Source organism: Heterocephalus glaber, unplaced genomic scaffold (assembly GCF_053883595.1).
Source record: "Heterocephalus glaber isolate CG9 unplaced genomic scaffold, H.glaber_assembly_v1.0 deba00001497, whole genome shotgun sequence".
Taxonomy (NCBI): domain Eukaryota; kingdom Metazoa; phylum Chordata; class Mammalia; order Rodentia; family Bathyergidae; genus Heterocephalus; species Heterocephalus glaber.
The window spans coordinates 7,827,300-7,843,862 of NW_028258320.1; the positions used below are offsets into that span (position 1 = coordinate 7,827,300).

Here is a 16,563-nt window from a genome sequence, read left to right on the forward strand (position 1 = left end):
GCGTCCTACTGGCGAGAGGCAGTGAGGACGCAGGAAGGGACTGTCAAGGGCGTTTTCCTCAGGAAGGATGGCTGTGTGAAGATAAACAGCTACTGTGAAGCCCACACCGCTCTAGAGTTGCCCTTCAGAGCCTCAGGCCCAGAGAACCCAGATGACTTTTGTTCCCGGAGAGTTGAGATGTTCCGGTTGGGACACCACGACACCCATCTCTTATGGAGAGGGTGAGTTTAGAATTAGTGCTAACCCATCTCTATTCCTAATTTCACTCCAGGAAGTCCTTGTATTTCTCAAAAGCTTAAAGGCCGGGGATTTAGCTCAGCGGTTTTGCCGCCTGCTGCGCAAGTGCAAGCACCTGAGTTCAATCCCTGGTACCAAAAAAAAAAAAAAAAAAAAAAAAAAAAAGCTTAAATGAACTCCCAGAAACCTACCAAGAGCCTTTTTAAATCATTTAATTCTTTTTTCAAATGAGGAGGCTGGAGTCCAAAGAGGTCAAGAGGCCATCTAAGGTCACACTGCTGGTTCCAGCAGATCAAAGACCAAGACCAAACCTAGTCCCCAGGCTGTGAGTCCTAAGGTCTTTAAATGCTGTGGATGATGGGGGAAAGAACAAGGCAGGGCAGAAAGAAGTGATGAGAACAAACTTTCTCTCCCACCGCCCAGCTTACCCCTTTCCTCTTCCTGGGCCACAATGGCGCCCACAGCCACAGGAGTGGTCTGGCCCCTCCTCTGTGGAATTGACACATCCATCCATCGTTTAACAAGTTCCCACTGGCTCAAACCACCAGTGGTACATTCAGGACAGTTGCATTGGGCCTCAGGGGACCAGTCCAATTGGGTAGTACCAGCCCCCTGATGGGACAGTCGTGCATGTGCAGCCCTGTTGTGAACATGTTAATCTCCTCATGCACAAATGATGAGTGTGGCATTATTTCATTGCTTTTACTGTGTTTGAATCATTAAAGTCTTGTGGTCCTGGCTACATTTTTGGCCACCTCTGATTGATTTTGGAGACTGGACTGTCCTTCCCAGTCACTAACGGTCTGGTGTGATCATGCAGTGTGTACTGTATCGAGAGCTTCCTAAGTCTCAGCTCTTTGCTAAACACTTTATATCCATTAACTTCCCATTTCACACAATCTAACAAGGTGAGCGCTCTGCCCTTCTGCATGTTACAGAGGAGGAAGCCACAGACAGTAACTCACCCCAGACTGAGGGGCCACTGAGGCACATGAGCCAGGTGCTGGCTGCTCTGCCCACGGACCCACACCCTGTGCTTGCTGCAGCAGAACCTGGCTCACTCCTGCTGCTCGCAGTCCACTTTCATGAGCACCCAGCAGTCACCATTAGAAACCTGCTCACATTTCTATAGGCTTACAGAGAACTTAGTATAAGGGCAAGGCACTTTTTGAATGGCGATATTTATATTATGAGGTGCGATCAAGCAATATCATGAATGCTACTGCTGAGTGTCATGCAATGGGAAAGCAGCATCTGCAACACCAGAAGCTCAGCCCCAGTGACTGTATGCCACCAGTTGCAACTGGTTGCGTTTAGTCAGTGTGAGCTACAGTTGACAGGAGGTTGTGTCAGCTTCTTAACAAATGGCATCACGGGAGTGACACTTGGGTGTATAGTTATGATCCTGGGACCAAGGTTCAGAGTTCTCAGTTCTCAGGAAATCACCCAGTTTTCCTCATGGGGAAAAAGCATGTCAGTCAAGACCCAACCTGAAGGTTGTGTTGATTGAGGTTTTTGACCTTGGTGGAATTGTGGGAGCTGAGTTTGTACCCAGGAACACCATGATAGTATATTATTAGGTTTAATAAAGTGTCTAAGAAGCAATGCTTGTAGAAAACGGCCTGGAAATTGAGCAAGTAGTTTCATCCTCCATGATGACAACATTCTGTGTCACACATCTCTTCTGGTAAGGCGATTGGTGTCAAAAACATCAAGCTGTGTTCCCATCCACCTCCTTCACCAGATCTGACACTGTGCAGCTTCCTCAAAGTCAAGATGACCATAAAAGGCAAATGTTTTGAGTCAATTCAGGATATCAAGAGAGCCATCGCAGAGCAGCTAAAGACACTCGAGAAAGGGCACTTCTAGAACTGCTGTGGGAAGTGACAAGAAGGATGGGGTAAGTTGTAGGGCTGAACAAAACCTTACAAAGCCATTGCCCTCATGGAGGTTTTGTTTCCACCAGAGAAACCAACAGGAAATCCATGAACAGATAATCATGTGATATGCACACCAAACAATGACCCTGAGCAACCTGAGGAGGTGACCTTGCCTGTCGCAGGCTGGACGCACCTCATCCCTAGGGGACTGTCTTTTTCTGGACCAGTAGTTTTTAAACATCTCAGTTCATGCCTTCAAAATGATTGAGGACACTAAAGGGCCTTTCAAAAGTGGGTGATATCAGTACCTATCCACCATACTAAGAATTAAAATGTGAAAACACAGAATGCACAAAAGCATAAAGCAATAGTCCTCAAAGCAACATGTTCACCATGCACCAGCAGAGTCCAGAACGCTTCCCTCAAGCCTAGGCAACACTGGAGTACAATGATAAGAACCCCCAGTCCCGCTGCTGCCTACTTGTTGTCAACTGGGTTCCAGTGAAAATATACTTAGGCTGCTGCTAGCTTTAAAGAAAAAAACCCCTAATTTATCTTTCCATCTTTGCTGATGTCTTCTCGCCTGTTTTTCTACAATCAGAAGCTGAGAAACGTGAAATTGCAGTTGGAACCACTTAAAGCATGAGTGCCTGTGACTGGTTTCTTGAGTCACATATCACCCACCTGCTTACCTGAAAAAATAAGCCCACATCCAAGCCTTAATTTCCAATCTTTGGGACTACAGGGTCATTCTGAAATCAAATTTACTTCTCTACTGAAAATTACACATCACACATAAGTCAGATGGAGACTGGCGACTTCGGTCAGAGGTGTGTCACCTTTCCTTCCCACAGACATTTGTCGTTATTTTATTGTTACTTGAAATGAATAAAATTGTGCAGAGTGTTTCTAAACATAGATGAGATGGTTTCATAACTGCATTCCACAGTGCTTGGAGGAACTGCTCCAATTTTTGTTTTGTGTTCCATAATATAATTGCTTCTAGAGACAATCTTTCCTTTCTTTTTTGTGTTAACTAATTTGTTCCACCCTCAAACAGTTTCTGAAAAGGTAAGCTGGCTTATATTTTTGGCACTAACCCTTTGAATCAGCCTATGTGGGACAGCAGCATAGGTCATGGCTGGGCTGAGCAGGAGGAGGGCTGGTAGACACACAAAAAAGGGAAAGTGAAGAAAGGAAATTTCTCATCAATGCCAAACTCATCTGGAAGGGGAAAGGAAAACAAGCCTGTGGGGAGCGGGAAAAGGTATTTTTTATCGACCACCTACTGTGTACCTAAGTCATGCACTTTATGCAAATTACGTGTTTCCATCCTCATTTTATTATTACATCTTTTTACAGTAATGAGATTAAGCCCAGAAAGGTTCAATAACTTGCTCAACATCACACAGTAAATGGTAGAGATGGGATTTGAACTCCAGCAAGCAGAGCACAAGGTTGGAGCCAGCCCTTTGCTGCCCTTGATTAGAAGGAGTTACCCCCCTACCACCCCAATATGTCTCTTTCCAAGAACACTATGTAAGAATCCTCGAGTAGGAGAATAGAGAGGGTTCTGCTCCCAGGACAGTTTCCTGAGTTCCCAGGCATAGGTCAAGATGGGCTGAGTAACTTGAATTTAGAATCCCTAAGAATAGGAGATGTTGATGAATGCTTAAACATTATTTAAGGACTAAATGAACCATGTAAACCAGAATTCCAGGGATATTAAATGAATAATTCCAAACCTTAGACTTCATACCTTCTGGAGATGCGCATGATCATAGGTATCACCCTGCTCCATGACATCCGGTAAGACTTGCTCTAGATTCTTCCAGGGTCAGGGGGTGGGGAGGGCCTGACACCTTCCACACCTGACCTTGGCCTGGTCACCACCCTCTGTCTCCTCACCCATGCATAGGCACAAAGAGTAGCACCTAATCCACTGCATGCTCTTTAAAGTTAAATGAGTTGACACTGTCAAATAATTAAAATACACCAGGCACAGAGCAGGAACTAGTGTTTCCATTAATTTTGCATTTTTTCATTGTTATTTTTATTGATTTTTTAATTTCATTCTTTTTTTCTCCCAAGGGCTTGGTGCGTAGCAGGACTGGACAACAATGTGTTTTGAAGGAAGAAATGCCGAGCTGTCCATCAAATAAACACACTGGGGCCCAGTCCTGGCATGGCACCCAGCTTCCTGATTCTGATTCCAGGTCCCGGGGACCCCAACATCTCTCCATGCCAGAACCATCGGTGCAGCGGATGCCAGAGTTTCCCAGACAGATGGGGGAAACCAACATGGGACAATTCAAACAGGAAGTGACCAGAGCCCAAGTCACTGCTTCAGCTGACTCCTGTGGCTGTTCCTTTCTTCTCCATGACAAAAGAGCTACATTTTCTCAGGACTGGGTGCCACCTGCCAGGACTAGAAGCCCTGTACCCCATGACTGAGGATGGGAGCAATTCAGGGTCTCCCGCCACACTGGTGCCACTGTGTCACCTCCACCCCAATCAGAGGTCATATTAAGTACTCATTTCTTCACGGGTTCCTTGTCTGTCTCTGCCCACGAAGAGATTGGCTCCACAAGTGACAGCCCAGTTTATATCTCATCCATCATCCTTTAGACAATGACTGAGACACAGCTAGAACTCACTCCCTGTTTGTTGATGAAACCAATAAACAAATGGTCTGCCTGAGATTTTCTCTGGAGCAACACCTTAGAACCTGCAGAGAAGAATCTTCAGTCTCTGTCCTGGAAAGCAGTACTGGGATGTGGATACCAAGGGCCTGGGGTAGGGACAGGGACAGATGGCCAGTCCTTCTAGGTCCCCTCTACTACACAAGCAGCTCACGTCTTCCCTGGGTCTGACTCCCCAGAGCCTGGAGTGCCCAGAGCCCTAGGTGCTCCCCTCCTCCGGGGTCCCCACCATCTGCCCAATCAGTCCCTGTTCCACCTGGTCTCCTCTCAGAGCCTGCAGAAGTCTCTTGATGGGCAGCTTTTCTCCCTTCTCTCCCTCCACACAGCTTGTACCTCAGTATGTCTTCACATTAAGAATGAGAGCAGATAAATTCATAAGACAGAAACATTTACAAGGGAAAGGCAAATGACCCCAGCCTCAGACACAATGTGAGGTGATCGACTAACCCAAAGGTATAATTATTCAAAGGTGGCCCATGGTGTGAGTGACAAGCACAGATCGGAGGCTCCAGGATCTCAGAGGCTGAGATTTCTATAGAAATGCACCCAGAGTGGCCCATTTACCATGCAGAAACCCAACTCAAACAATAAATGAACAGAAGTGCAAGATCAGGTCCCCAGGACACACGCAGAACTCACCCTGCAGAGTCAGCTCAGCAAACAGAGCCAAAAGCCTCAGGACTCGAAGCCAAAAGATGAGGATTCGATTCCCACCAGCCACCAGCCTAACAGCGGGGGCTGAGCGGTCCCAGGCTGACTGGAGCCCCACTCCATCCAGCTCGCTATGCCCACCTGAGACCAGGAAATGGTGAGGAGCCCCCCCCCCCGGCACACCCATCAGCCGCCAGCTTAGCTGCACGGGCACCTGCAACAACACACCACTACCTCCACTCCACTCCCCTACTCCCGCCTCTGGCTGCTTGGCTATGCAGCTACCTGGTTCTATACTACAGAGGCACAGGGGAACATAAAGGTCATTGGCCTAAGCTACAAAAGTGAACAACAGAGAGAGGGCCTCTCTCAGGCTCCCTGATGAAAACTGAAGCCCACTGGAAAAATGAAGAGAATCTCTGCAATAAAGGCACACCAGACCACCGTGCTTGGTAAGTTGGAGGGATCATCACCTTCCATCAGAACCTGGACTATCTTCAGGGGAAGGACAGCTGGAACCTGCAGTAGAGCCTTGCAGAGTTCAACCCTGCAGGAGGACAGGGAGCTCAACTTGGGACTTGCAGCCAGAAATCTGCCTGAATCTCACGGGTCTCTGACTGGCTTGCTGAGACTCATTGACTTATATCTGCACACTGCTGTCCATGTTGTCTATTGTGACAGCAAAGACATACCCTAAAGGAGGCCCTTCACTTTTTTTAGGCCCTTCACTTTTATCTTTAATTGTTATTTTCAAAATTACCACTATTTTTTGCTCTTATTTTAATTTTTTTCTTCTTTTTCTACTCTTTTAAAATTTTTATTTTTCTCTTTTTTCTTTCTTTCCTCTTTTCTTTCTCTCTCTCCTTCCCTCACTCCCTTGCTGTCCCACATTGTTCTTCATCTTCCTTTGTGTTCCTGTTCTGGCCCCAATTCGTATTTCTTCTTTATTTTTCTTCTCTTCTCTTTCCTTCTCTTGCCTGTGCCCTCTGGCCTCACTGCTAACCTTCCCCTATCCTTCTGCCTACCTATTCCACCCTCCCCAACTCCTTCTAACTCCCCACCCCAAAGGGTAAAGTTGCCATATTGAAGAGTTTATTCACTATAAACATATGTTGGGTTGGTCTTTGATTTTGATTTAATTCACACAGTTAAAGGTGATAGATTAATAACCACCACAAATTGTCATTTTCTAAGAGGTACTTGATGCTATTGTGTTGCTGATTATATCACTTGGGCTAAGGTGTTGTTATTGATCTAATCAGTTGTCCTTCCTGCTCTAATGAAAATGAGATAGCCTCAGAGCCATTAGAGACCCAAAACCTAAAGACCAGCTGTATCTGGAAGACACTTCTGAAAAACAATCATTCCATAAGGGTTCTAATTACATCAACAAAGATACTTACAATAAGCAACTTCAAAGTATCAACCCAGGAATTAAACCAAGGACAGTACCAAAAACAAAAAATGAGAAGACATTTAAGCAAGGCACAAACTCAGACTTCCACCCCACAAAAGGCAAATTCTGGGGGAAATAAGGTGGAAAAGTCTGATAATCAACCACCTGGACACCCTGAACTGATAGCACAGGAAGTAACAAAACAGACGAATGAGGCTCTAGAAAAATTCAAAGCAGAAATAATCTCCCAGATAACATGGAGACGGTGAACAGAGTGAAAGACACGATTAGAGGCTCTAGAATGGAAACAGATTAAAAAAAATAGATGAGCTCAGAAACATGCTGGAAGCCATGAATGCCCAGCATAAGAAAGAAATGGAATCCATGAAACAGATTCAAACAGATATTCAGGAGACTAAAAACTCCACTGAAAGTATGCACAGAAGATTAAGGGAATCTGAAGATAGAATATCAGATATAGAAGATGGGATTGCAGTTAAGGACCATGAAAACAGATTTCTTAAAAATAGTAAAAGATGAGGGTTCAAGTCCTGATCACAACAGATCACTGTCTACACCAACAGATGGCTCCAGGTCTGCACCTTCTCCCTCCCTCCCTTCTGCAAAGGTCAGAAGAAATCACTCACAGAAATCTCCTGGCAGACTCGGCAGAGTTTTCTTAGTTATTACACTGAAGAAGGGGAATATTATCTTGAGGATAACTAAAGTTCTAATTTCTGGAAGAAATCTCTGGGTCCCATGGGACATGTCTTCATCAGACATCAGTCAAAGGTGCCAGTCACATGTTAGTTTCCCCACAAATGCTGTGCCAGGATCTGTGCTAAGTGGGCAGAGTTTCAGTGGGGCAGATGCAGTCAGGAGCTATATGGTCTAATGTGAGGGTCTTAGTTAATAGTCCCATGGGGAAATGGATCACTGTGCTGAGGGGAACACTCTACAGGAAGAAACCCAGGCCTGTGATGGTGTGGAACATGGGATCAGCAAAGGTGAGGGCTGGCACAGAAGCATCGGAGATGGGGTTTAAGTGATGAGTGCCAGCAGAGGACACAGCATGTGCAAAGGCCCTGGGAACAAACCAGTGCAGGCACACTGAAAGGAAGAGTCATTCATGTGGCCTAGACACAGAGCCCAGGGGCTATGGCATGGGAGAAAATCTTTGGGGTGGGATGGGTATTAAGGACCAGGCTAAGAATATGGCTTTTATCCAGAAAGGAATGGGAAGCTTTTGATATGTTTATACTTAACAGATTTGACCTTTGAAATAAGCCACCCCCCTCCCCCAAGTACTCAATGTACAAAAGGAAATGTGTCAAAATGTGGCCAGAGTGAACCAGTCAAAGACCAGGACAGATGCAACCGCAGTTTCCAGACGAGAGGCACCCAGAGCCCGGGGAGATGTCTAGATCACGCTGACATAGGAAAAATATAACTGCCTACCTGCCATGTGTCAGACGTGCCATGTTTGTGTGCCCTGAAATCAAAGAATAAATTTCAAAGGACAAAGGAGGTTTATGGAGAGTTAGCTCCTGAGAGACAGGAGGGGTCCTGAGTGGGTTGCCACCCTTTGTCAGGGGTAATTTATACAGCAAAGTCTCAGTGTGGGTACAACGTGGGTCAAACTATAATCAAGCAATAAGATTACAGGTATAGCTGCTTAGCTAATGTTGATCCAATAGGGAAATGGGGCATGTAGCAAAGGGTATGTGGCTGAAGTCATTAACCTTGTCCTATATGACTTCTAAAGCAGGAGCATTTGGGGAAGGGATGTGTCCAGGTGTTCTGGTTACCCATCTGGGGATCTGATGCATGTGGTACCAATCATAGTTCTGCCTGTCCCTTAGGGAAGTGAGGGCACTGTGACCCTATCTTGAGGCCTTGTCTTCTTCAGATGTGCCTCTAGCCACAATTCTGCTATCTGTGATTTTCACTGGCTTCCTTGACAGCCCAGTCCCTCTCTGACTGTATATTAATTTCTGTCTGACTTAGCCTGTAATAATGCCACCGAGGTTAGATCATGAGGGATGTGGGTGTGGGAGGAGGAGAGTTTCTGATAGAGGAACTGGGTGTGGGTGGCTGGGCAGGAGGTCAAGGCACACTGGAAGGAGGCAGGGGACGTGGTTAGAGGGAAAGAGCAGGGCTCCAGTCTTGGATCTTAGTTTCTGTGTTATAACATTAAAGGAGGCGCCTGGTGGCTCACTCAGAGGGGGTGCTGATTTAGGTACAGGGTGTTGGGACTTACCAGTGTATACACAGCTAGCAATTAAAGGCCTGGATACAACTGCTTAGTTGGAGAAGGAAGATAGAGAAGATCAGAGTGTAAGACACTCACAGTTATAGCGGAATTCAATCTTCCTCCTCCCCTAGTTTGTTGCAAAATTTGCCTTCTCATGGACAGTCTGGATCTGCTGCCTACATCGCCTGCTAGGTGTGACTTCACTTTTATTTATTCTCACCAAGAAATACAAGATTGCCTTCTTCAAGGGAACAGGAAAAAGCACATCCCCAGCTCATCAGTACCCAGCATATGAACCAGGAGACAAGAGACAAAGGAACTGAGGGAGAGCATTAGCCAGAGATACTCTGGGTTTTTAAAAAGGGAGGGAGGGAGGTGGAGGAAAAAGTGCTTTCTTCCTAAGCTCAAGAGATAGCACCAGAAGATAAAGCTATCCAGGCAGAACTGCTGAAAGTCAAACAAAAGATAAAGGCACAGAAAGATAAAGAGAAGGGGCCGTATATGCAAAATTGTTCGCTTAATACTCACTTTTGCCTGAGTATTTTGCATAGGTTAAGGCAATAAGACAGTGTAAGAGTTATGGCGGTATCTGATCTCTGCGTTTTTGACACTTCAATTCCTCATTGTTTACAGCTTAGAAATACCGACTTTCCCTCTTAATAAACAATGTTACAAAATGGCAAAAAAAAAAAAAAAAAAAAAAAGTGCTTTCTTCCTGATGTAGCCTTTAAAATACTTTTGTGTAGAGGGCCCCGGATGCCATCCATCGATCAGGGAAAGGATCTTTGGCAGGAAGGGAACGGCAGGGGGAGGAGCACAGCGTGGGCCAGGAAGGCTGGGAGGAGCTTTCTGCTGCACAATTCAAGCACCAGCTCCTGGTTTTCTTCTCACCATCTTTCCCACACTGTGTGGACAACAACATATATTTATTTCTTCCTGAATGTTGTATATATCGGAAGATTTCTATCTAAATAAATGACTTGCTTTTAAATGTTAACAAAAAATCCCAGAGATAAAAATAAGATTGCAGCAAAAGTAACCATTTAATATACCACTGTATATATCAGTCTTCAGTGAACTCACTCAAGGAAACCAGTGGAGCAAAGTCAACCCTAGTCCTGGTCAGCAGTCAACAACAGGAGGCTGGAGGAGGCCTCCAGGTTCTCAGATGTGAGGCAGCTGGGGATGTACATTCCTCGGGCTGAGAAAAGTAATCATGGGGTATCACTAAAACTGTTAAGCCCACGAGAAGTGTGTGCACTACAGTCCTCACACACAAATACAACAAGGGTAGGCCAGATGCAGCCACAGATCTATGATCCCAGCTCCCCGAGAGGATAAGGCAGGAGAATAGCAAATTCAAGCCCAGATTGGTCAATTTAGTGACTTAGCAAGACCCTGTCTCAAAATAAGAAACAAAGAGGGCCGGGGATTTAGCTCAGTGGTTTTGCCGCCTGCTGCGCAAGCGCAAGGACCCGAGTTCGATCCCCAGTACCAAAAAAAGAGAAAGAAACAAAGGAAGGGCTGGGGATGAAGCTCATTGCAAAGACCCTGGGTTCAATGCCCTGTACTGCAAAACAAACAAAAGACCAAAACCACTTATTACCTGGCCTCCTTTAATTTTAATCCAATGTTATTCAAAAGTCAGAATTAAGGAAAACAATGCTCTGGACTATGCTTTGATTGCTGCAGTCCAACATTCTATGGGACAGTCACAAGTGGGGTGCACCCCAAGGAATTCCTGCTACAGGTGAAGCAGTTTTTCCATTTCCAAATAAAATGTGAGAGATATTTATTGAGTTTGTATTATGAACAACATCTACCTATATATTTATACAGCAAAATCATGGCAATTCTGTTCAGAATTAAATATATGGAGTATCAAAATATATTGGAAAGCGAAAATGGAAAACAAAAATGTAAACAAGATAGAAGCCTTAAAGTAAATGATCTCATTTACTCTGCTACCCTACTTTTCTAATAGTGAATTACACACTATTTTTAAGATAATTTTTAAAAATTTTTCTTAGTGCATGTTTGCAGTTCATAATGATTACGTTCATCGTGAGGTGTTGGTATATATACATCACACATCTTACATCTGTTTACACCCCACCCCTTTTCTCTCTCCCCACCATCCATCTTTATAAGCCATACTCACAAGTGCTAAACGTACTTTGTGTCAGTTTACAAAGGTTTAATTTACCACAATAACTATTTTGTGTCAGCTTGAGTTTTATGGCCTGTTGCTATGTATTTATTTTTCAGGCTTCATCAAAAGCCATTGGAATCTTTAGAAACAAACTTGAAACATGGAAAAAGTTAACGCCCAACAAGCCTGGTCACCCTCAATCAACTTAGCATCATAATTTGACAGTTGGCACATACTGAAGAATTAGCAATCCAACACCCTTGTCTGCCATGATAGACATCTTAGTCGAAGGCTCTTTGATTTTGAGGTTTTACCAGATAATCATGAGGAAGGTGGACGTATATATCCTTCTGCTCCATCAGTTGTCAATAGTGCAATCCCTAAACCTTAAGGTGCCCTGGTTATTTTACTTCTGAGGAGGGAAAACTCCACCCTGTCTTACTGATTAAAACTCTAAATTATATGCATGCTTTGTATAACCTTGGGTGATTTCTTTACCTCTACGCATCATAAAAAATGAAGTGAACAGTAATAACAATCAGCGACAGAAGATCAAATTGCAGTGTTTCACAGTGCTGAAAATTGTGGGGGGAGGTAAACTGTGGAGGGGGAAAGGGGTTTTTCCTGCTCCCAAATCCAGAGAAACTTCAAGGCCCAACATAGTAAAACAGTAGAACAGGGCCATGCTTGTACGGTAGTGTGAGGACTTCTGACCCCAAAGCTCTAAGGTCATACATTTGTGTTGTTTGAGCCACTAAACCTGTGGTCATTTGCTGCAGAAACATCAGGAAGCTGAGGAGGCAGGGGCATACCCTGATCAATGGACTCCACTCATTTCTGGGTTACGGACGCTCTCCGGGTGATTTCAAACCATGATGTCTACGCTGCCCACAGCTGGCTCAGCTGGGATCCCCCAACACATATCACTGTTAATACTGGACCTATGTCTTTTGCATGAGCCTCCTGTGGTCACTAATTTATCTTCCATATTTTTTTAGAAAGTCCTCCATCCTGCCTGAGTTCTGGTCAACCATTGTCCAAGGCATCCTTCCTTCCAGCCTTGTAGATACAGACCTAACAAAGACACTTGCTCCTCCTGGGACACCAAATATTACCAAAATGAGGAAAGTGTTGGGTCTAAACTTGCAGGTAGTTACTTGGCCCAGTGATAACCCAGTGAACAAACTGTCTCAGAATAAAACTTCACATTGGCCTGAATCCCACAATGTCTGGCATCCTAGGTGTGGGACAGCCTCCTGCCGCCCACAGGGGGACCTGCTCAGGGCCCTGACAAAGCTGCCTCCCGGGGGCCTTCTGCCACTAATCAGAAATGGCCAGAGAGGACCTGGAGAATTTCAGTCTCCTCACTTGGGATGGAAGAAAGAAAAAAAATCAAAAGGAGATGTTAAGAAGTAGATTAAAGCCTTACTGATTTTGTTTAGTGCTGCTTCCAGAAACTCACCCTGAAAGTCTCATCCTGTGGAATGAGGTCCTAGAATGGCTACTAAGGATGCCCAGGAATCTCTTCTATTGGTCCTTCGGAACAATCAACAAGGCCAGCGGTTTTTACCTGGGGGCACTTTGGCCCCCAAAAGGACTTATGGCAATATCTAGGGACTATTTTAGTGATCATACTTGGAAACAGGGCCACCCTACTGGCATCTAGTGGGTAGAGGACAAGGACACTACTAAACACCCTGCAGTACACAGGGCAGCCCCTACATTGAGGATTATCTGGAGGATTATCTGTCCCAAATGTCAACAGCTCCTAGGGGAGCAGCTGTGGAGTGGGTCTCGCCACGAGAGTGTCTACACCTCCCATAGTATTTCTATTCCTGGCAATGGAGCCTCTGACAATTAAATATGTTGTCATGCAGTATTATTTATTAATGATGACATTTCTATATGGATCAGAATATAAATCCTCACTTTCGTGCCAAGCAATAATTAGTATTGCAGAAATGACAGCCTTTGCCAAGAGAAAATTTAAGAAAAGGTTATAATAGATGGCATTAGCTATAATTCTTTCTACACTGATTATATAGGATTTTTAGAGGATTATTCTTCAAATCACTTCTGTAATCATATGAAGCATCAAGTGTTTTAAAGTCAGTCATACACACTCAAATCTTCTTTTAATAATCATTTTTCTTTCCCAGAGAAGTGTCACTTTTCATTCAGCTACTGTACTACAATGCCTGCCATACTATTTTCTTCACAAAAATGTGCTGGCTTAAATGAAGAGTCTTCAAAGGAAAACTCCTGAAGGACTTAATGAATATGAAAAAATACATCATATTCAGATTCTAAAAGGCTCTGTTCTCATTTACCTTCTCTTTCTAATGTAAATGTTAATCCCTTCTAAAATGATTGGACCCACTTAACTTGCCAATTACAATTTACTCTCACTCAAAACTTGCCTGGCAAGGAGGAAACAGCAGCAGAGAAGAGCGTCCTGCATTCAAGTAGACTTCTGCTTCCTAAAATTAAAATTTGAAATGACTTTAATGGCTCACAAAGAAAGCAGGGCCAACCAAATGAGTTTTCTCCCAGAAACAGATGAAAAGATAAACAGAATGAAGAGCACAGTAGGAAAGGAAAATTGCACTGTCTATCCCGGAAATGTCTAAGAAATCGTTCGACTGAAACAGAAATCCAGTGCACGTCTGGCTTCACAGGGGAGAAGAGGAACAGAATTGCCCATGGCCCACATCTGGTCTTTAACCACGCATTCAATGCAACGGGCAAGGAACCTTTCTGGAGAGCGCCAGGGAAGGAAGACACGACTGGCTTTTTTTCTTTTTTCTTTTCTTGTGCCTGCTCTAGATGCTGTGTGCAAAGGGGACAGCAATGGGCTGTGCTCTGGGAACCTATGTGCTCAGGTTCCAAGCCAGTCCTAGGTTCACTGCCCTTCCCACCACCTGGATATAGACACCCTTCTGTGGGTGGTGAGAAGAGACCATGGAGTAGACCAGGATGCTGCCCTGGGATGGCAGGAATGACCACAGACAAGGCAGACAAGGCTCCTGAGTTCTAAGCTGGTGGCAGAAACCGCAGTCATGACTGCCCCACTACCTTCAGGCTCCAGGACAAAGCCATCATGGGCTAGGTCAGCTGCATCACTCACCAATGCTGTGAGGTAAGTCCAAGGTCTCAGTGCTCTCTACTGATGGGGAGCTAAGTTTTGGATGGGTTAACTAAACTGCCTGTGTCCCATAACTCCAGACCTGGTGTCTGGTTGGGGGCATGGGCTGATAATTGCCATGCTAAGACTGTGCCACACCATTTCTCTCAGGAGATGCTGAACCACCCAGCTGGGGAGGAGGCTCAGTCTTAGACAGGGAGCCACAGCCAGCTCTGCAGAGTCCTGGGACTTAAGGCAAAGCCCAGCTTCACAGCCCGCCCTGGTCCTTCCAACCACACCAGGGCGCTGGTCATACGATAACCGTGCTTCTGTCCCACGGACACACTATGATGTCATAAAAAACAGCCCAGACAACGGTCTCATTTTATCCCGAGCTGCTGCTCCCACTCCCACTTCATTGGAAAAGCATTTGTCTATACTCGCAAACCATGGATGCCCCTATGAGCTCAGGAGAGCCCCAGAAAATAAACAAATCATACTTGGGTACATTCTGAGTGGCAGTGGAGAGGCTGACCCCGTGGTAGTGCACAGAGTCCCATTTACGGGTCTGCTCAACCCCTCCCACCCACCGCCAGGTCACCAAATCCAGCCACTTGTTTGCTTGCTAAATGTGATGAGCTATAACGATGTCTGTGTGTGCTGTTTTTAGTTGACCTGGCCTGGATCCCGGTAGCAGTACCCCCTACCCCACATCTTAACCAGGCATCTAGTGTGAGTCAATCTGTAACGTGCACATATGGAAACATGCCTTGACAAGTTTACACATTGGGTAAAGTCACGGGATTAAGGTTTTCATGACCCAAGCAGGTACTGGTTAAGTAGAGATCAGTGGGCTGTTACTTTACAGCCTCTGTTCTGCTTGCAGCCATGAGTACATTGACACAAGGCTGAACGACTTTAAATGACATCCCCGACAAGAGTTATCTTGTTGGTTGCAGAACACCTAAAAAGGCAGAACATTTGGAGGTGGAAAAGCATGCCCGGGACCTGGAATTTGAGAAGGCATTCCGTCCGTCCATCCCAACTGTGGTGTGGTGACAGGATTGTCACCGAGGTGACTTTCTGCAGAGTCCAGACACTGGGCTATTCTTAGAATGGCCAGAAAAAGCACAGAGCTGCCTAAAAATAATGATGACTCAACACATAGAGGCTTGGATGATGTCACGTTGTCAAAGAACACCTCCCTCCTCACAGGTCACAGTTTTAAAATAAGCAAGCTCACAGCTCACCTTCTGAAGAGGGCAGAGATTTCACCTGCTGGAGAAGGAAACAGTGGTGTGCAGTGTGCATAAAAATGGGCCGCCCCTGCATAGCCACCACCATAGCCCGGGTGGCTTGGAGAAGGAGCCAAAGACAGCTCTTCCCCTGCCACCCTCCCTCAAGCTATCCTTTCAAAAAAGGTCTTGTGAGGCAGGAAGGCACTGATGACACCAAAGGAAACCCCCAAACCTTCTCCTCCAGTTCCTGGAGCCAGCATTTTCCAGGGCAGGAGATGGCCCATCTGCAACTCTTCTATAGGTACAAGGTGCACCTTAAAGCCCAGAAGAAAGCACCACCCAGGGGGCCCCCAACAGCAGCCTCTGACTGTAGCCCTGCTTTGTGACACCCCGAGACTGTGGACCAGTAAGAGCCCCTAGGTGACCAGGAACACTGCCGAGGGCACCTTTCCAAGCAGTCAGGCAGGACACATTCTGAGATGCCTGTGGCTTTCCACTATGCAGCTGCTCAAGGTCACCCAGGACAAGAGGGCTCAAAGGGTGCACAAGCTCTGTGCTAGGAGGAAGCAAGAGGCTGGAGCGGCCTCCTGACCCCCTAGAGGAGAGACGCTGTGGAGAGGGATGAGGTCCCTTCCCACCGTACACAATAAAAACCTGCAGTCCCCCAGCCCGGCTCCGACCCTACTCCCTGAGCTTTTATATCTGCCCCTTCCATGACATCTTCCTCTCCCCCTGGCTTACCCTTTAATCATGTGACAGTGGACACTAAGCCTCTCAAGGGTCATATCGGTTCATCATCTCCCCAGTGTCGAGAGCAACACTTGGGACATGGTAGATTTTCCATCATCATTAAATAAGTGACAGCTGGACAGATTGATGCAGTATCCTTTCCCCCTTGTTAGTGTATTTATGAGTCACAGTCCTTTAGG

At 45.6% G+C, this 16,563-nt stretch overlaps 1 protein-coding gene across 16 annotated transcripts in view; it reads right to left on the bottom strand.

Moving 5' to 3' along the window:
- Rcan2 (regulator of calcineurin 2) overlaps positions 1-16,563 on the bottom strand; it is a 163,610-nt gene that overhangs the window by 103,516 nt on the left and 43,531 nt on the right. For 7 of the 16 annotated variants that reach the window (XM_087184637.1, XM_087184641.1, XM_087184638.1 and 4 more), the window contains exon 3: positions 13,693-13,752. The exons of the other annotated variants lie outside the window; for them this stretch is intronic. In XM_087184637.1, the coding sequence (XP_087040763.1) occupies positions 13,693-13,752 (60 nt within the window). The remainder of the gene's footprint in view (positions 1-13,692; positions 13,753-16,563) is intronic. 16 annotated transcript variants of the gene reach the window in all.